Genomic DNA, 21,655 nt, shown 5'->3' on the forward strand with positions numbered 1-21,655 from the left:
GGGGATTTATCCACTTTTAAGCCAGCTAAAACCTCAATGCTAATTTGTTCGAGTATATCACAGTTCCCCTCCCTGATCTCTACACCTACATTGTCCTTCTACATAGTGAACACAGATAAAAAGTAATAATTTCAAACCTCACCTACATCCTCCGGCTCCACACACACATTTCCACTTTTCTGCCTAATGGACCCTACTCTTTCCCTGGTTATTTATCCTCTTGCCCTTAATATATTTTTTAATACGCCTTGGGATTTTCCTTTATCATGCCCCCTCTTTGCTCTCCTAATTACTTTTTAAGTACCCCCTCTACATTTTCTATACTCCTCTAGGGCCTCCGCTGTTTTCAGCCCCCTGAATCTGCCATAAGCCTCCTTTTTTTTTTTTCCTTATCCAACCCTCTATATCCCTAGACATCCAGGGTTCCCTGGACTTGTTGGTCCTACCCTTCACCTTTACGGGAACATGTTGACCCTGAACATTCTATTTCCTTTTTGAATGACTCCCACTAGTCTGATGTAGACTTTCCTACAAGTAGCTGTTCCCAGTCCACTTTGGAAAGATTCTGTTTTATCATATTGAAATTGGCCTTCCCCCAATTCAATACCTTTTATTTCTGGTCCATCTTTGTCCTTTTCCATAACTACCTTAAATCTTACAGAATTATGGTCACTATCTCCAAAATGCTCCCCACTGACACTTCTACCACTTGTCTGGCTTCATTCCCTAGGATTAGGTCCAGTACCGCCCTTCTCTTGTAGGACTTTCTATGTAAAGGCCTGCTATCTGACCCAAACCCGATGGGACCTGACAACATGTGTCGGGTTCGGGTCGGGTGGCGCTTCTGGGTCCGGCATTCAGGCTCAGGTAGGGCCGGGTCAGACGCGCTCTGTCATAGGTAAGTGGCTCCAATGTTAATTTAATTTTTTGACTAGAAAGGTGGTTTCGTTAGTTATTTTAAGATTGTGCAGATTAGCAACAAAGTGAAAAACGGAAGGTAAGTTAACTGTTGGTCGGGTCGGGTGCAGGAAAAAGTGGAAGGACTCTGGCCGGGTCAGGTTTGGGTCAGATGTGGTTCTGTCTGGCTCGGGTCGGGTTTTTTTTTTTGCAGACCCAAGCAGGCTTTTATTTCTATGTGCTGGTTCAGAAAGCCCTCCTGTATGCACTTTAAGAATTCCGTCCCCTTTAAGCCTTTTGCACTAAGACTATCCCAGTTAATATTGGAGAAGTTCAAATCCCCTACTATTATTACTCTATTATTTTTGCACCTCTCTGAGATTTGCCTACATTTCTGCTCCTCTATCTCTCCGACTGGAGGCCTGTAGTAAACTCCCACCCAAGTGATTGCCCCCTTTTTTGTTTTTAAGTTCTACCCACATGGCCTCATTAGAAGAATAATCTAAGATAGCATCCCTCCTTACTGCAGTAATTGACTCCTTGATCAATAGTGCAATGCTGCCTCCGCTTTTACACCCCCGCCCCTGTCACGCATGAAGATTCTATATCCTGGAATATCGAGCTGCCAGTCCTGCCCTTCCCTCAACCATGTCTGTGATGGCAATAATAGCATATTCCCATGTGTTAAGCAACACCCTCAATTCATCTACCTTACTTGTAAGACTCCTTGCGTTAAAATAGATGCAATCCAGCGTTGCATTATTAGCTTGTGCCTTAATGGTCTATATTTGCTCTGCCTTCCAGACTGACTTAATTTCTCTTCTCTATTTGACTGTGCATCACCCCCTACTGTACCACCACTCTGTATCCCATCCCCCGCCAAATTAATTTAAATCCCCAACAGCACTAGCAAACCTCCCAGCAAGGATGTTGGTCCTGTTCTGGTACAGGTGCAACCCGTCCAAATTGTATAGGTCCAACCTTCATCAGAAACAGACCCAGTGATCCAGGAAACTAAAGCCCTCCCTCTGGCACCATGTCTTCAGCCACACATTCATCTGCTGTATCCTCCTATTCCTATATTCACTAGCACATGGCACTGGGAGTAATCCAGAGATTACAACCTTTTGAGGCCCTGCTTTTTAATCTGCTACCTAGCTCACTAAATTCTTGTTGCAGGACCTTCTCCCTCTTTCTACCTATGTCGTTGGTACCAATGTGAACCACGACCTCTGACTGTTCACCTCCTGCAGCTGCTCCGTGACATCCTTGACCCAAGCCCCAGGGATCAACACACCATCCTGAAAACAGCGTTGCGGCCACAGAAACGCCTATCTGTACTCCTTATGATCGAACCCCTATCACTATATCTCTCCCACTCTCTTTCTCCTCCCCTCCTGTGCAGCTGAGCCACCCATGGTGCCACAGACAAGGCTCTTGCTGCATTCCCCTGAGAAGCCATCTCCCCCAACAGTACTCAAAGCAGAATATCTGTTAGAGAGGGAGATGGACCCAGGGGACTCCTGCACTACCTGCCTAGTTGTTTTACTCTGCCTGGCGGTCACCCATTCCCTTTCTGCCTGAGTAGTCTTTACCTGCGGTGTGACCACCTCCCTGTAAGTGCCATCTGCAATGATCTCAGCCTCATGGATGCTCCACAGTGTCCCCAGCCGCTGCTCCAGATTCTAAACACCGATTTCGAGTAGCTGCAGCTGGAGACACTTCCTGCACACGTGTTCACCCTGGACACTGGAAGTGTCCCTGACTTCCCACATTGCACAGGAGGAGCACTCCACTTTGCCGAGCTGCTCTGCCATGACTTGCCCTTAATTTACTCCAAAAAAAAAAATTGAGTTTATTTACACTAGGGACCTTGATTTCCTAAAAACCACGACTTACTATATATCAAAAATTAGTAATTACGAGTAATTATTAATAAATTACACAAGTAAAAACAAGAAACACACTTTAGTAGTATTAACCTTATCACTTGTAGGTTTCTCTCCCCTGATTTTTTTTAAGCTATTTACAGGCACTAACAGCTGTTACTTACCCAACTAATCAGCTTACAGATTTCCCATGGTAGATTCTTAGAGTTATACAGCACAGAAACAGGCCCTTTGGCCCATCTGTAAGTCTTTTTTTTCCTCCTCCTTTGAAACTCAGCTGCACTGGAACAGTGAGAGAGCCTGCCGACTACTGCTGCCGCTCCGGTCCAAGGTAAGTGAAGGCCTTGAGCCCTGCTCTTTCTTATACAGGCCCCGCTCCGGATTTGCCTCTTCCCAGGTTCGCCTGCCGACTACCGCTGCTGCTCCGGTCCAAGGTAAATGTAGGCCTCAAGCCCCGCTCTTTATTTCACAGGTCTCACTCCAGATCCTCCGCCTCCCAGGTAAAGAAAAAGTACTAGAGATATTAATGTTTCCTCAGGGTAGTGTCCTAGGTCCAACCATCTTCAGCTGCTTCATCAGTGACCTTCCCTTCAGTGCCTGTCCACCATCTACAAGGCACAAGTCAGGAGTGTGCTGGAATACTCTCCACTTGCCTGGATGGGTGCAGCTACAACACTCCAGAAACCCAACGCCATCCAGGACAAAGCAGCCCACTTGATTGGCACCCCATTCACAATCTTCAACATTCACTCCCTCCACCACTGACACACAGTGGCAGCAGTGTGTACCATCTACAAGATGCACTGCAGCAACTCACCAAGGCTCATTTAACAGCACATTCCAAACCCGCGACCTCTACCACCTAGAAGGACAAGAGCAGCAGATGCACCATCTGCAAGTTCCCTCCAAGCCACATACCATCCTGACTTGGAGCTATACTACTGTTCCTTCACTGTAGCTGGGTCAAAATCCTGGAACTCACTTCCTAACAGCACTGTGGGTACCTATACCCCAAGGACTATAGCAGTTCAAGAAGGCAGCTCACCACCTTTTCGAGGGCAATTAAGGATGGGCAATAATGCTGGCCTAGCCAGCAATGCCCATATCCCACAAACGAATAAAAAAATTTAATGGTGCTAAAAACCAACAAATCCCCTGGACCTGGTGGCCTTCATCCTAGGATTTTAAAAGAGGTGTCAGCAGATAGTGGATGCACTGCTTTTGATCTTCCAAAATTTCTTAGATTCTGGAAATGGTCCCCACGGATTGGAAAGTAGCAAATGTAACCCCACTTTTCAAGAAAGGAGGGAGTGAAAACGGGAACTATAGACCAGTTAGCCTGACATCAGTAGTAGAGAAAATGTTAGAATCTCTTATTAGGGATATAGTAAAGGAAACTTAGAAAATCATATAATTAGGCAGAGTTTTGAAAGGGCAATTATATTTGACAAATCCATTAGATCCAAGGAAGAGGCATACAAATTTGCCAGAAAAAAACAACAGACCTGAGGATTGTGAGCAGTTTAGAATTCAGCAAAGAAGGACCAAGGGATTGATTAAGAAAGGGAAAATAGAGTATGAGAGCAAACTTGCGGGAAACATAAAAATTGACTGGTGAAGACAAATGTAGGTCCCTTACAGTCAGAAACAAGGGAATTTATTATGGGGAATAAAGAAATGGCTGACCAACTAAATGCATACTTTGGTTCTGTCGTCACAAAGGAGGACACAAATATCATACCAGAAATGTTGGGGAACACGGGGCTTAGTGAGAGAGAGGAACTGAAAGAAATCAGTATTAGTAGAGAAATGGTGTTGGGGAAATTGATGGGATTGAAGGCCGATAAATCCCCAGGGCCTGATGGTATGCGTCCCAGAGTACTTAAGGAAGTGGCCCAAGAAATAGTGGATGCATTGGTGGTCATCCAAGATTCTATAAACTCTGGAACAGTTCCTACAGATTGGAGGGTAGCTAATGTAACCCCACTATTTATAAAGGACGGTAGAGAGAAAGCAGGGAATTATAGACCAGTCAGCTTGACATCAGTAGTGGGGAAAATCCTAGAGTACATTATCAAATATTTTATACCAGAGCACTTCGAGAACAGTGGTAGAATCGGGCAGAGTCAGCATGGATTTACGAAAGGGAAATAGTGCTTGGCAAATCTACTAGAATTCTTCAAAGACGTAACTAGTAGAGTTGATGAGGGGGAGCCGGTGGATGTGGTTTACTTGGACTTTCAGAAGGCTTTCGACAAAGTCCCACATAAGAGATTAGCATGTAAAATTAAAGCGCATGGGATTGGGGGTAGTGTATTGCGATGGATAGAAAATTGGTTGGCAGACAGGAAACAGAGTAGGGATAAATGGGTCTTTTTCCGAATGACAGGCAGTGACTAGTGGGGTACCGCAGGGATCGGTGCTAGGAGCTATTCACAATATACATTAATGATTTAGATAAGGGAACGAAATGTAATATCTCCAAATTTGCAGATGACACAAAACTGGGTGGGAGGATGAGTTGTGAGGAGGATGCAGGGAGGCTTCAGGGTGATTTGGACAAGTTGAGTGAGTGGGCTGATGCATGGCAGATGCAGTATAATGTGGATAAATGTGAGTTTATCCACTTTGGTAGCAAAAACGGGAAGGCAGATTATTATCTGAACGGCTATAAACTGAGAGAGGGGAATATGCAGCAAGACCTGGGTGTTCTTGGACACCAGTCGCTGAAGGTAAGCATGCAGGTGTAACAGGCGGTAATAAAGGCATATGGTATGTTGGCCTTCATAGCGAGAGGATTCGAGTACAGAAGCAGAGATGTCTTGCTGCAATTATACAGGGCCTTGGTGAGGCCACACCTGGAATATTATGTGCATTTTGGTCTCCTTATCTGAGGATGTTCTTGATATAGAGGGAGTGCAGCGAAGGTTTACCAAACTGATTCCTGGGATGGCGGGACTGACGTATGAGAAGAGATTGAGTCGGTTAGGATTATATTCACTGGAGTTCAGAAGACTGAGGGGGATCTCATAGAAACCTATAAAATTCTAACAGGACCTGACAGGGTAGATGCAGGAAGGATGTTCCCGATGGTGGGGGAGTCCAGAACCAGGTGTCATAGTCTAAGGATACGGGGTAAACCTTTCAGGACGGAGATGAGGAGAAATTTCTTCACCCAGAGAGTGGTGAGCCTGTGGAATTTGCTACCACAGAAAGCAGTTGAAGCCAAAACATTGTATGTTTTCAAAAAGGAGCTAGATATAGCTCTTGGATCTAAAGGGATCAAAGGGTATGTGGCAAAAGCGGAACAGGCTACTGAGTTGGATGATCAGCCATGATCATAATGAATGGCAGAGCAGGCTCGAAGGGCCAAATGGCCTACTCCTGCTCCTATTTTCTATGTTTCTATGCGCAATTACCAGGGTAGTTAAGGGAGGACCAATGGATGTAATATAATTGGATTTTCAAAAGGCATCTTTAGGTGTCACACGAGAGATTCTTGCACAGGGCTTGAGTTCATGGAATTAGAGGTAATAAATTAGCTTGGATTGGATATTGGTTAATGGGCAGTAAACGGAGAGTAGGAATGATCAGATCATTTTCAGTATGACCAGGTGTAACTAGTAGGGTGCTGCAAGGATCAGCTATTTAGAAATTTATATTAACTTAGCTGACGGTACTGAGTGTAATGTATAATAATTTGCTGATACAAAACTAGGTAGGAAGGTAAGCTGTGAGGAGGTCCAAAGAGGTTGCAAAGGGACATGGGTTGTGACTGGGCAAAAAAGTGGTAGATGGAGTATAATATGGGAAATGGAACATTAACCACTTTGGCATGAAGAATAGAAAAGCAGAATTTTTTTAAAAGATGTGAGACTGGTAAATTTTGGTATGCAGAGGGATTTGGGTCTCCTGTACAAGAATCACAAAGTTAACATGCAGGTGCACCAAGCAATTAGGAAGCAAATGGTATGTTATCCTTTATTACAATGGGGGTTGAAGTATGAGAGTCAGGAAGTCTTGCTATTCTATAGGGTTTGGTGAGACCACATCTAGTGTGCTGAATACTATCTCTGGGTTGTTGCCCGTGCCACGTGATAGCGAAGCGAGGAATAGGGAGAGAGAGGAGTTGAACACGTGGCTGCAGGGATGGTGCAGGAGGGAGGGTTTTGGTTTCCTGGATAACTGGGGCTCTTTCTGGGGTAGGTGGGACCTCTACAAACAGGATGGTCTTCACCTGAACCAGAGGGGTACCAATATCCTGGGGGGGAGATTTGCTAGTGCTCTTCGGGGGGGTTTAAACTAATTCAGCAGGGGGATGGGAACCTAAATTGTAGTTCCAGTGTACAGGATGTTGAGAGTAGTGAGGTCAGGGATGAGGTTACAAGGACGCAAGAGGGCACTGGCAAGCAAGAACCTGGTTTAAAGTGTGTCTACTTCAATGCCAGGAGCATCCGGAATAAGGTGGGTGAGCTTGCAGCATGGGTTGGTACCTGGGATCTCGATGCTGTGGCCATTTCGGAGACATGGGTAGAGCAGGGACAGGAATGGATGTTGCAGGTTCCGGGATTTAGATGTTTCAGTAAGAACAGAGAAGATGGTAAAAGAGGGGGGGGGGGGTGTGGCATTGTTAATCAAGGAGAGTATTACGGCGGCAGAAAGGACGTTTGAGGACTCGTCTACTGAGGTAGTATGGGCCGAGGTTAGAAACAGGAGAGGAGAGGTCACCCTGTTGGGAGTTTTCTATAGACCTACAAATAGTTCCAGAGATGTAGAGGAAAGGATAGCGAAGATGATTCTCGACAGGAGCGAGAGTAACAGGGTAGTTGTTATGGGGGACTTTAACTTTCCAAATATCGACTGGAAATACTATAGTTCGAGTACTTTAGATGGGTCCGTTTTTGTCCAGTGCATGCAGGAGGGTTTTCTGACACAGTATGTAGACAGGCCAACCAGGGGCAATGCCACATTGGATTTGGTACTGGGTAATGAACCCGGCCAGATGTTAGATTTAGATGTAGGTGAGCACTTTGGTGATAGTGATCACAATTCGGTTAGGTTTACCTTGGCGATGGGCAGGGACAGGTATATACCGCAGGGCAAGAATTATAGCTGGGGGAAAGGAAATTATGATGCGATTAGGCAAGATTTAGGATGCGTAGGATGGGGAAGGAAACTGCAGGGGATGGGCACAATCGAAATGTGGAACTTATTCAAAGAGCAGCTACTGCGTGTCCTTGATAAGAATGTACCTGTGAGGCAGGAAGGAAGTTGTCGAGCGAGGGAGCCGTGGTTTACTAAAGAAGTTGAAGCGCTTGTCAAGAGGAAGAAGAAGGCTTATGTTAGGATGCGACGTGAAGGCTCAGTTAGGGCGCTTGAGAATTACAAGCTAGCCAGGAAGGATCTAAAGGGAGAGCTAAGAAGAGCAAGGACAGGACACGAGAAGTCATTGGCGGATAGGATCAGGGAAAACCCTAAGGCTTTCTATAGGTATATCAGGAATAAAAGAATGGCTAGAGTTAGATTAGGGCCAATCAAGGATAGTAGTGGGAAGTTGTGTGTGGAATCAGAGGAGATAGGGGAAGCGTTAAATGAATATTTTTCGTCAGTATTTACAGTAGAGAAAGAAAATGTTGTCGAGGAGAATACTGAGCTTCAGGCTACTAGGCTAGATGGGATTGAGGTTCACAAGGAGGAGGTGTTAGCAATTTTGGAAAGTGTGAAAATAGATAAGTCCCCTGGGCCAGATGGGATTTATCCTAGGATTCTCTGGGAAGCTAGGGAGGAGATTGCAGAGCCTTTGTCCTTTATCTTTATGTCGTCATTGCCGACAGGAATAGTGCCGGGAGACTGGAGGATAGCAAATGTTGTCCCCTTGTTCAAGAAGGGGATAGAGACAGCCCTGGTAATTATAGACCTGTGAGCCTTACTTCGGTTGTGGGTAAAATGTTGGAAAAGGTTATGAGAGACAGGATTTATAATCATCTTGAAAAGAATAAGTTCATTAGAGATAGTCAGTACGGTTTTGTGACGGGTAGGTCGTGCCTCACAAACCTTATTGAGTTTTTCGAGAAGGTGACCAAACAGGTGGATGAGGGTAAAGCAGTAGATGTGGTGTATATGGATTTCAGTAAGGCGTTTGATAAGGTTCCCCGCGGTAGGCTATTGCAGAAAATACGGAAGTATGGGGTTGAAGGTGATTTAGAGCTTTGGATCAGAAATTGGCTAGCTGAAAGAAGACAGAGGGTGGTGGTTGATGGCAAATGTTCATCCTGGAGTTTAGTTACCAGTGGTGTACCGCAAGGATCTGTTTTGGGGCCACTGCTGTTTGTCATTTTTATAAATGACCTGGAAGAGGGTGTTGAAGGGTGGGTTAGTAAATTTGCGGAAGACACTAAGGTCGGTGGAGTTGTGGATAGTGCCGAAGGATGTTGTAGGGTACAGAGGGACATAGATAGGCTGCAGAGCTGGGCTGAGAGATGGCAAATGGAGTTTAATGCGGAAAAGTGCGAGGTGATTCACTTTGGAAGGAGTAACAGGAATGCAGAGTACTGGGCTAATGGGAAGATTCTTGGTAGTGTAGATGAACAGAGAGATCTTGGTGTCCAGGTGCATAAATCCCTGAAGGTTGCCACCCAGGTTAATAGGGCTGTTAAGAAGGCATATGGTGTGTTAGCTTTTATTAGTAGGGGGATCGAGTTTCGGAGCCACGATGTCATGCTGCAGCTGTACAAAACTCTGGTGAGACCGCACCTGGAGTATTGCGTGCAGTTCTGGTCACCGCATTATAGGAAGGATGTGGAAGCTATGGAAAGGGTGCAGAGGAGATTTACTAGGATGTTGCCTGGTATGGAGGAAAGGCTGAGAGACTTGAGGTTGTTTTCGTTGGAGAGAAGGAGGAGGAGAGGTGACTTAATAGAGACATATAAGATAATCAGAGGGTTAGATAGGGTGGATAGTGAGAGTCTTTTTCCTCGGATGGTGATGGCAAACACGAGGGGACATAGCTTTAAGTTGAGGGGTGATAGATATAGGACAGATGTCAGAGGTAGTTTCTTTACTCAGAGAGTAGTAGGGGCGTGGAACGCCCTGCCTGCAACAGTAGTAGACTCGCCAACTTTAAGGGCATTTAAGTGGTCATTGGATAGACATATGGATGAAAATGGAATAGTGTAGGTCAGATGGTTTCACAGGTCGATGCAACATCGAGGGCCGAAGGGCCTGTACTGCACTGTAATGTTCTAATTCTAATACAGTTTTGTCTCAGTGCCTAAGTAAAGATGAACTGCCTTTAGAAAGGGTGCAACAAGGGTTCACTAAATTGATTCCTGGAATGAGAGGGCTGTCCTAGAAGGAGAGATTGGGCAACATGGGTCTATATTCCCTGCAGTTTCGAAGAATAAGAGGTGATCTCATTGAAACATTTAACATTCTTAGAGGGCTTTGCAGAGTAAATGCTAAGAGACTTTTTGCCCCGGCTGGAGAGTGTAGGGGTTGTAGTCTCAGGATAGGGGATCCACCATTTTTTATTTTATTCTTTCATGGGCTGTGGGCATTGCTGGCAAGGCTAATTGCCATCCCTAATTTCCCTTGACAACTGAATGGTTTGCTAAGCCATTTCAGAGGGCAGTTAAGAGGCAGCCACCTTGCTGTAGGTCTGGAGTCACATGTAGGCCAGACCAGGTAAGGATGACAGATTTCCTTCCCTAAAGGACATTAGTGAACCAGATAGGTTTTTACAGCAATCAATAGTTTTGGAGACTAGCTTTCAATTTGATTTTTTTCTCTTTTTTTTTTAATTAATTAATTGCTTTTGTTAACTAATTGAATTTAAATACCTTCAGCTTTCATGGTGGGATCTGAACGTGTGAACCCAGGGCATTAGCCTGGGCCTCTGGATTACTAATCCAGTGACATTGCCCGCTACACCACCATCTCCCCATTCGGACTGAGATGAGAAATTTCTTTGCTCAGTGGGTGTGAATCTTTGGAATTCTCAATCCCAGAGGGCTGTGCTTGATCAGTCGTTGGTGTCGATAGATTTTTGGGTGATACAAGAATCGGGCAGGAAAGCGGAGTTGATGTAAAAGATCAGCCATGATCTTATTGAATGGCATAGCAGGCTCGAGGGGCCGTATGGCCTACACCTGCACTGAATAGATTATGCTGCATTGGGCAGTAGTTTTTACAGTCATACAGTGTGTGGGAATGCAGTGTGTTATGATTGAATCTTTGCATTTAATGGACTTCAGCATAAATGGTTCTACAATGAGCTGTATAGAACTCAGCTGAGTTAAATGCGATTGTGCAGTACCATATTTGGTGGATGCTGCGCTGGATAGTGCTGGATTGTACATTATGCTATTAGCTGCTGCTATAATTAGAAATGTTTAGAAGGCAGCCAGATGAATTTTTGATTCAGGAAGCAATATAAGGAACCGGATATAGGTTTGTGATGGGGAAAATATTAAAATAGATTGGGTTGTGAAACAGGACCAGGTTCATGTAGCAAGCTGGATGGCATTGTTGATGGTGGCTAATGTGCCACATCATTTAAACTGTAACAATGTATGATTTATTTCCTGCCTGTTGGAGGACCCAATATTATATATGCAACATATACTTGTGCTTTGACCTGAAGTGCATCATATGTTTTTTTCCTTGTAATATATGCAATCAAAAATCAATGGGTTCTTCTGCAATACTGTAAAGAGGAACCTAATTTTAGTATGACCAGTGTTTGGTAACAGTAATCTTTTTTGTCTTGGCAAATAGGAATATATTCCCATTAATTAAGAAGCTAGAAAACATCTGGATCTATTCACTGTGCACTCAAAATCGAGGGCCTCCACTGGAGACTCAGCAATGCTCTTCAGTCACTCGCAATGCCTCAGGAATTCCGTATCCATTCCGATGAAATCCAGATTATTCTAACCTAGGAATGTGTAATAGTAAAGGGATGTTAACTCTTTCATTACAGATTAGTTAAGTTGTAATGCTCACTTAACCTAGGAATATGTTGATGTCTGGCCCTAGGGCAGGAGTCAGCAAATTTTTTTTTTTAACATTTGCCAAAAATAAACTATCGGGAGCCGCAAGATGGAATTTTGGCATTTTTAAACCAAATACTTCGCAAATTGACAAGTGTCTCGGGTAGATTGTATAACTTGCATATATAATTAAAATAAATGTATTTAACTTCAGTATCAGTTGAAACGAAAATCGACCTAATTCTGAATTCACGTTTTTGACCTTTTTTCTTTAATTTTAGTTTTGTCAGTAAAGTCATCTTTAAAACAAACTATAATTTAAGATGCATAGAATTAAAACGATTTTTTCAACTATTGATTCTCATGATTTAAAAAAGCTTCAAATAGCACATTCAGAATAATTTATTGTCTCAGCTATGTTCGAAACAATAATGATCACAACCATAAAACATGTTCATTGAACCAAAGGCATTATCTATAACCATGGTGTAGTTATACCACTCGAGCAAGTTTATTTCGAGCACGGTGATTTTTTTTTTGGATTAAAACAATCATCTGAAACCATAAAATGCATCATAATGATTATCTTTCTATCCCCACAATAAAACGCAGCTCTTACTATTCTTAACATGAAAAAAGCCTAAAAAAAATTACGTTAATGTGATCCAACTGAAAAGGTTGGATGTTGCAAGTAAGATGTTAAAGTGCCGCGTGTAATTCCAGAGCCGCTGGTTGCAGACTCCTGCCCTAGGAGTATGTTCATAATCAGGCTTTGTTTTATTTTTGAGGGATAAAATAGAATTAGTTAGAATTTAAAAAAAAAATTAGTTAGAATTAAGATTTTTGAAGTGTTAAATTGCAGGTTCATGTTTATGGTTCCATTTTGTGACTTGTTCTCATCCGGAGCAGTACTGTTTTGGGGAGTAAAAAATGGATGCCAGGTGTTTTTCCCCATGTGGAGGAAAGGAAGTTCAAGAGAGGCATCTTCATCTGCCCTCCTTTAATGCCTGATTGTGGGTTACAGTAGAAGCCTGAGAACAGATCACCTGCCCACTCTTCTAACTGCAATTCAAGGAGTGGGGGAAAATAATACTATTTATAAAAATCTTTCCAATGATCATTAACATCCATTTTAGTTTACTTTTATATTTCTGTTTCCAGAAAAGATTTTCTCAAGATTTTTTGAGTTGTTTGTAAATGCAGATTACAGTAGAATTGTCTGTTATGAAGTCCATTGATGTGAAGGACCTGAATTAATTTACATATAGATGAACTGATTAATGAAACACTCTAGGGTTAATGACTATCCCTGTAGTGGATGGGCTGGTTACTAGAGTGTGTGCATGGGGAATTCATTCTATGGCAAGCGTAGGTTGATTTATTTGCTAACAAACTATCACAATTTGTCGTAATGGTTTGGACGGACTGATCTGTCTTGGGGGAAGTGGAGTTAATTGAATCTCTGGTGGGAGTATGTGTCTATCTGCCTGGTGATTTCTGGCCTGTCCAGGAGAGAGAGGTTCTTTCTAGGCCGATGGACGGGATCGTCTTCTGACCCTTGTTTTTCAATTTAAGCGTTTGAACTCAAAATAGTAAAAGCTGAATTCATAGTCTATCATTCCAGACTGTTTGAATTGCAGTATAAATGAGCAGACCATTTGAATTTTCTTTAATAGTTGACATTCACATCCCTGTTGCTAGGTTACTCCATGCTAGATGTCCACAAACTCGAGTCATGTGGAAGTCAGCCTCCAAATCTTAACCACTTCAACTGGTGTGTTTGCTGCAGGCTGTCTCATTTATTGTAGTATTGCTGTTACATTGCAGGAACTCGGCAAGTCTAAATAGTGGTCGGTATGTGGATGAGGGAGGGAAGTATTTGATTTTGGGTTTCTTAGTTGAGACTCTCCTCCCTTCTCCTTGGCGCTGTCTGATGCTGGAAGCAGGTGGTTGGCATTTGGGTCTGTGCAGTTCTCAACTGTAAATCAAAAATCAAGTTGCGTGTCAGCAGGTGTCCAGGAGATTAACTCGTTGGGGTGAGGAGTTGTGAGTGCTTCTCTGTCTAAACTTTGGCTCAAGGCAGCAGGAGGATGAATGCAATCTTCTATGGGAGTGAGAGAATAATTGGAGCTGCAGTCAAATGGATTTGTGTAAAGGAGTGGGAAGTGCTTATTCTGGAAGTTGCATTCCATATTAAATTGCCTGCAATGCAAACTTGTGAGTTGCAATATGCAGTAAATAACTGGAGTTGTAAGTAAAAAATCGGTGTCATAATTTAGTCAGCTTGTATCTCTTTGGTCTTCTCCACCCACCATTGATTTAAATGTGTACTAATTGTCCCCAATATATGTGGACCAGCTCCATGAATCTAGTCTGGTTTTTCCATAGATGAACTTAAGTTCTGATATATGTTATTGACATGACACGTTAACTCTCTCCCCGTCTCTCTCTCCCTACAGATGCTGCCTGACCTGCTGAGTATTTCCACCATTTTCTGTTTTTATTTCAGATTTCCAGCATCCGCAGTATTTTGCTTTTGTAAAAGTAGACTCTGGAATGGTTTCTTTATAGGTTTTATCATTGTTAAACTAAAACTGCTGGCCAGTTAAGAAAGTAATTTCCCAATTACTACCTGCTATGTAGTAAAAGCATTAGTGTAAGAAATGTGTTTTCAGAAATGCAGCTATTGAAAATCTTGACCACCTTTTTTTCATTTTAATAATGTGGTTTTCAGCTTTTCTGCATGGAGGAAATTGATGTGCTGTTCGGGATTGCCCTGTACTGAAGGAGCAGCCTTTAATAATGCAAATATTAGAATTCTTGACCAGTGCTAGTAAATCAAAAAGTAAAGATATGTGATAACCAGTTCTAGAAATCAGATGACTTTGGGCATCTCCTGTGAAATCCTTGCTGTTCAGGACCCCAGTTTGAAAACCTATCCTTCATATGCAGGAAAACAATACCAGTATATTTTCAATAAGCTGAAATTTTCGTGCTGATAAAATGTGAAACACAAAATTAAAGATTGTGATATAACATGCTCGCAGTAACTTTATCAATTGATGGTGATCAGAATTGACTAATTATGTGCGCAGTATTTATGTAGTCACAGTGAGTTGGATTATTTTGACTGAAAAATGTAGCAATGTTCCAAGTATGGTACTTTAAAAAAAAAAGTCTCTTTTAATTGGATGCTAACGTGGCTTCTGCAAACTCTGCATTCATTGGGGAAGCATTGGTTTGTAACAGCCTGACCCATTGGCCACAAACTTCAGTGCATGTGGTAAACCCAGCGTTGTCCAATGCATTATCCATTGGGCACAGGTGATTAATTGGGAATCCAGAATGGCTCATTGCATTTCTGATCAGTAAATAAAAAAGGAGTCAAAGACATAGTCATTGGGTATATGATTGCAATGCTGATTTGTATGGTGTACGCATGTGTACATTAACCTTTTGTGCATTTATTGGTAAATTGATCAGATGAAAAGGACAGTGCGTGTGTTTTTTGATTGTGAGTGCATTACTTCCACGGTCACTGAATTGTGATGGATGTTAAGTAAATATATACATGAAATATATTTACCTGTATTGTGAGTGCAGTAAGGCGATTTCCACTAAAATGTGTGCATGTAGCAAAAACACCTATGGCTAGTTGGTGGTTTCTATTGGATAACATTGTGATAGATGTCGCTTTTAAGCATAACTCTTGAAATGAAACCTCAATTTGTATAGTTGGCTTGTGCCCAAAAGTCTGGTTAAATAACAAGGGTATAGACATAGATAATGTGAAACAATATGGTTAATTTCCTGTTGAGCTTAAGGCAATGTTACCATGGATTGCAAACAGAATTGTATACTGTTGCATGGAAAACCTGTGATTTCGTGCTTTGATCCTTGAGGATAAAGGAGAAATTACATAGGGTGGGAATTTGCACATATAAACAGGATTTGCACCACACTTGTGGTGAAGCAGGAGCAGCTCCAAGGAAGTTCCTGACTACAGTTTCTCTTCCTGCACCGGTGCAGCCTGTGATTGTTCAAATACCTCGGATGATTAAATAGGTTGAGGAGAATCTGAGGCAGCACAGACATGATGATCCAAATGGCCACTTTCTGTGCTATAAATTGTTTTTGTCCTAGGTGGAAGTAGTAGTTTAAATAAATCAAATTATTTTTTTAATCCTGTACTTGTGTATCTCCCAATAGATGTTAAGCAATCTTTAATACCTTCAGTGGCTTCTCGTATATATTGCCCCTGCCCTTATCTTGTCCCCTTCAATTCTCCCCACTAGTTGGTGTATGTTGTTCATGTTCCAGCTTTCAAAGAAAATCGAACTTCTGTTCATCTAAAGGGGTCAAGATCTGGTTGGGCGGATTGTCTCTTCCACTTACCACTGAGCTGATAGAATGGACAAAATGAACTTTATTTTTGCAGGGGAAAGTTGGACAATGGGAGTCGTGGATCTTGAACATCAAACTTTTCCTTAAACTGGCAAATAGAATTTCTTCTGGAATTTCCATGTTCTGTATCACCCCTATAATTAAGGGCTATATGCACATATAATATCTTGTATCCCCAATACATTGTCACTTTTAAGCACTTTAAGCAAGCAGAATAATTGTCTGCCTATCCTTTAGTCAAACACCAGTAATGGAAGCTAGTAGTGAGGTAGATAGCCCTTTGCTCCAGAAGCCTTGAAGTAAATATTCTGTGTTTCAAGCCTGAATCAATTGTTAGGACCAGGTGAGAAGGGGTTTAGGGGTTCCCTCTCAGCCTTTGCCTGGTTTAATTGTAACAGGGTTTAGCTCTCCCTTAGTGAATCCTTGTTCACTGCTCCAATTGTAAGGCAGATAAATCAAACAGGTTTCCTTAGATTTAAACAAGAAAGGTAGAACTTTATTAATAAATTCTAATCCGGTTAATGACTGCAAATATGCAATGTGACTACGTTAGCATGCATACGCAATAAACACACGCACAGATAGAGACAGAAAAAGTAGAAAAGAATAAAGGGGAAAAGTTTGAGGCAATATCTGTTAGTGATTTACTGTCCTTTGAGTTCAATGTGGGGTCTTTGGTTGCCGGTTAAATCCTGCTATTCTTAGGGGCCCAGTTCACACTTCAACTTGTTTCGATGTAGGAGTCTTTCCTCTCGAGGTTTATGTGTCTTCCGTGGGTCCGGTGGCTTGGGAGAAAGCGAGAGAGAGAGGCTTCCTTTTTCCAGCTTCAGTTGCACACTTCTGTGTCTTGCTGTGTGGCACAATTCAAAAAACCCCAGGTTGCCCAGACGTTAGTCACGTGACTAGCTCCTTATTTGTAACAGTCCTGCGAGGTTTGTGGATTGTATTATCTTAGCAGTCTCTGGAATGTGCTTCCTTACACCGTCAATGTCTGGTGATCAAAATCCATTTGGGTTAATTGGAGCAGGGAATAGTCCTTTGTCTCCACAAGCAGTGTCTCTTAGTATGCAAATATCCTTCCAGCCCAGTGTCTGGTGATCTCCAAACAAGTCGTTTCTTCACTGCAGCAACAGTTTAAAATCAATGCTCGTATGACAAAATTAATATACCTCATTCTTGGCAGGTGGGGGTCTGTATGACGCAATCCTAATCACAAACAGCTCACTTTCATATTGTGATGTGTTTTCAGGGGCATATAGTAATGGCAGAAGACCATACACCTTTGAGAATCCAGGCCAACTGAGTGAAGAGGAAATGAGGCAGAGGAGAATAAATCGATTTGCCAAATGATTATCAACTCTCATTCCTTGTTGTCCACTACTGTTATGCCCTTATCAGTTGCACATTGTTACAGTTTGCACTGTTTTTTCACCTTTCATAAAATTTTGTTTCGTTTTTTGTAATCAAGGATGCAAGTATCTGCTTTGTAATTACATGCTCTTGCTTTAAATATATAAACTGCAATAAGATTTTTTTTAAATTCCATCAAAAATTCTACCTGTGATGTTGAAATGGGTAGAATGTTGACTGGCAGAGCCAAATTAAAATCTCAGTCTTAACTAACCTCTGCATTCATATATTGGTTTTCTCTGCACGAAGAAAACCTTTCTGTACTGGAATAAAACATGCTTGCTGATGTATCATGGATGGTTTCAACGATTGGAATGAACTGCCAGGCTACCCAGTGGAAGTGAAAACCATGGTTCCACTTCAACATTGGATCATGCAATGAGAGAGGGAACTGTAGGGTGTTTCTGGATGGCCCAAATGGTCTTCCTCATCCATAATTATCTTGTCACTAGCATTGATGGTATTTGAAGGTATCGCAGGTTGGAATGCCAGAGGCAATCCTGCACCACACGCTGGGAAGCTATACTCCAAGGAAGTGAGGGACAGAGTTAGGGCTATTCTCTTGACGCACGACTCTCTGCTGGCAGCACAGGATCACTGAATTTCTGATGTATCCTCCCAGCTTGGAGAGTAATGAAAGGCCTGCATTTGTATAGCACTTTTACCCACTCTCTCAGAAATGTCTCTGAGACTTTCACCTACAATGAATTACTTGTGTATAGTGGTTATTTTGTAGTCCACTGCTGATTTGCTTAATTGGATTGGAGAGAAAAGGGATTTAAAAGGCCAAAAAAATATGGTAAAAAAACATTATTTTTCTGCTGTTTGTATTTGTCTTTATTTATTGCAGCATTGTATGCACTCTGATATCTGCCTTAATTTGTAAGATAGCAACATTTATATTGACAATTTTAGTAGTTAATCTAGAATAGGTCACAAGAAATAGGTCCACACCATCTACTCAAGTAAGTCCAAAAAACTAATACTTAAATACCAAAAAGTTAAACCAGAATATACAGTTGGATATTTCATTTGTGAAAATTCTATACCGCAGTTTAAGGTGAGCCATGTAACTTGGCAATTCTATTGCATTTAGTATATGAATTATGAAAAGAATGATTTTTCTGTGCCTTTAATGGGTGACTGGTGATACAGACTACAAGCATAAAATAGGGGCTGGGGAGGAAAGTGAGGAGAGTTACACTGCAGCATAAAAAAATCAAGAAAAATGTACCTTTTTAAAGCAATTTAGTGCTATGGAAAGTAATGGAAGAGAGAGAAGCTTTACATGAATGATAATTGTTGTTAACTGGACAAATGGAAAACTGAACCTAGTTAGTTATATTGTTTGTACAAATGGGTACTGATAGTTCATCATGATCAGTCACTGTTTTGAGACATTCTGTAAATACACAAATCCTAAATCAAAAATGTAATGAATTTCATGGTAATGATTATAGAACAGGTTCAGTTGAATGGAATGGTGTATCGTTTGAAAATAACTGTTACTGCTTATTGTTTAATAGTGACATTGGATTAGCTCCAAACATCACAAAAGACTTAGCTTTAAATTGTTCGATTTTTCCTTACCACTGCTTCTTATTCAAGTCTGAAATTGGTTTTCAAAATGTGAATCATAAGCTTTAGATCTGGTTACAATCACTAGAAACCAATTGATTTTAACTTTTCAAAGCAACCTTTCATGTGGGTAGGAAAAGTTCTGTAATTATCTTAATGTTGCATGATGTGTGCCTTATGAATCCTTCTAGCTTTTTGATTATTACACTTGCATTCAATAAACACAATGTGTACTTATTGATGCAACTTGCAAATATAGGTCAGGGAAAAGAACAGTTTGAATGAAACTGATCCAAGCTCAACTGGAGCTGGAGTACTACAGTCAGAGTGTTTCCTCCTTTGACCACATCAGAGCAGCAAAATTACAGAGGCATTGCCAAGTTTCCTGATTTAGAAATGTCTTTCTTTTCAATTTAAGATAATTGGATGCCACAACTTTAAAGTGAATTTGTAATATAACTAACATTTTATAATCATTTGGCTTTTGTATTTAGAGGGGAAAAAAAGGGATAAAATGTTACTTTTCCTGGAACCATGTTGTCTGTACCACCTTGTAACATTGCTTTACCTTTTAAATAAGGAAGCCTTTGCTTTAGGTATATGACAGCAAACATCTTTTATTTATATGTATACTAACACCATCGACACTAGGTGACACTGGGGTTTATACCTCATGAAGTTAGTGATAAAGGCTCACAGGCCATTGTTTGAATACCACGTCACCATTTTGCAACTGCTGGATATGCTTGGCTCCGCCTGGTGAGCCTGCTGTCTGCCACAATTACCTCAATTTTGCAGTAGCAAAGATGGTTTAACTGCCAGCATTCGCCGTCACTACTTCAAAATTGACAGCAACTTTTGAAATCTGCACATGTGTAGTTAAAGGCAGAATCCGGAAGTTGCTGTCAGTGATCCTATACTTCTCCATAGGGTGTGATGTTGAAGTCCCTGCAGACTGCAATCAATATGAAATCACTGAATTGACAAGAACTTACTTTTACGCTGTAGTATTGCTGTTTTAAAAAAACCTAAGAAAAATTACACCTTGTTAATGAGGTGTAACTGGATTTTTAATGGTGAATTAAGTCATAACTGTGGCAAACACGTCTCTGGCCCTGGAAAATCAATTTTACATTTGTGCAGTGCCAAATTTTGCCATTCTAATACAGAAAAAACACTTTTAAATTGAAGTATGATATTTCAGCTAATGTGTATGGCTCCATCATTCATTTCACTCTAACATTTATTTTTTAAAAACTAAAGGGTAATCATTGCATTTTATTTCCTGGTTTGCTGTCTTTGGGAGTACTCAAGTCTGGCTGCTTACACTGCTTGATGACATCACTTTTGCTGGATGCCTGGAGGTCCCCATGACTTGGTGCTAGATTCAAATTAACCGAGAAATCCATGTCACCGAGATCGCTAGAATTTTGTGAGCAGCTTTCTTCAAGGTTAGTGGCTAGTGCCATCGCTTTGCCATGCTGTTAACCACAAAATCAGGTAGGTAAGGGGATCAGGAAGGTGGGAGTGGAGGGCGTTAACAACTGAGGCGGGAGGAGTGCACTGTTTATTCTAGTCTCACTTCTCTACAGGCTACAACATATATTTAAATGTTTCCACTTACTGAAACAGTCGATAATATAAGGCTGCATTTTACAGCGATGGATGTAAACTATGGCGGGCGGTCCCCCCACCCCTATCGCTCGTGATGGAGCTGCCGCGATATTAAACGTGGCAGCTGATTTAAATGGAGGAGGCAGACCGGCCCCCTGATGAGCACCCCCCCCCCCCCCGCCCCAGTTGTTCCAAGTGTCACTATAGACCAGCATATCACCAAGGTAAACTACACAGTTCAGAACACTGGCTAACACTAGTCTCTGAAAAGTTTCTGGGGCACCCTCTCGCCTGTATGGTATCACTTGACCCTGGAAAAAAACTGTCCAGTGTGACAAAAGCTGATATTTCTTTAGCTCAAGGTGTTAAAGGACCTTGCCAGTATCCTTTTAACAAATCTATTTTTGTAAGAAACATGGCACGACCCACTCTGTCAATACAGTCTTCCAAGTGAGGGATGGGGTTGGAGTTTGCCTTTGTTATTGCATTGACTTTTCTATAGTCAATGCAAAGTCTAGTTGAACTGTTAGGTTTAGGCGCTAATACTATTGGTGAACTCCAGCTGCTTTGACTGGGTTCAAATAGGTGTTTTTCCAGCATGTATTGGATTTCTGCTTTTACCTGGACCTGTTTCTCTGGACTTAAGCAGTAAGGATGCTATTTTATCAGAAAGGATTCCCCTACATCCACATCATGTGTGGCTAAGGTTGTACATCCTGGCTTATTCCTACAGACTCTTTTAAATGCTGTGAGTAGCCTTGTTAGGTCTTCTCGTCGTTCTGCATCTAAATATAAAAGTATTGGCCGGCATTTAACTCCACCCCAGCGAGCGGGATGGTGGCGGGCGGGGGTGGCGTTAATTGGAGCGGGAGG

General features: G+C 41.9%; 1 protein-coding gene across 2 annotated transcripts in view; it reads left to right on the top strand.

The window, feature by feature from the left end:
* rhbdd1 (rhomboid domain containing 1) overlaps nt 1-20,255 on the top strand; it is a 145,719-nt gene extending 125,464 nt beyond the window's left edge. The window contains exons 8-9 of one of the 2 annotated variants that reach the window (XM_068042495.1): nt 3,064-3,117; nt 17,430-17,512. In XM_068042495.1, coding sequence (XP_067898596.1) covers nt 3,064-3,080 — 17 coding nt within the window. In that variant the 3' untranslated portion in view covers nt 3,081-3,117; nt 17,430-17,512. Of the gene's footprint in view, nt 1-3,063; nt 3,118-17,429 lie in introns of both variants that reach the window. The other variant, XM_068042494.1, reaches the window with a different exon arrangement.
* Nucleotides 20,256-21,655: the final 1,400 nt, after the last annotated feature.

This window comes from Heterodontus francisci, chromosome 11 (genome assembly GCF_036365525.1).
Source record: "Heterodontus francisci isolate sHetFra1 chromosome 11, sHetFra1.hap1, whole genome shotgun sequence".
NCBI lineage: Eukaryota > Metazoa > Chordata > Chondrichthyes > Heterodontiformes > Heterodontidae > Heterodontus > Heterodontus francisci.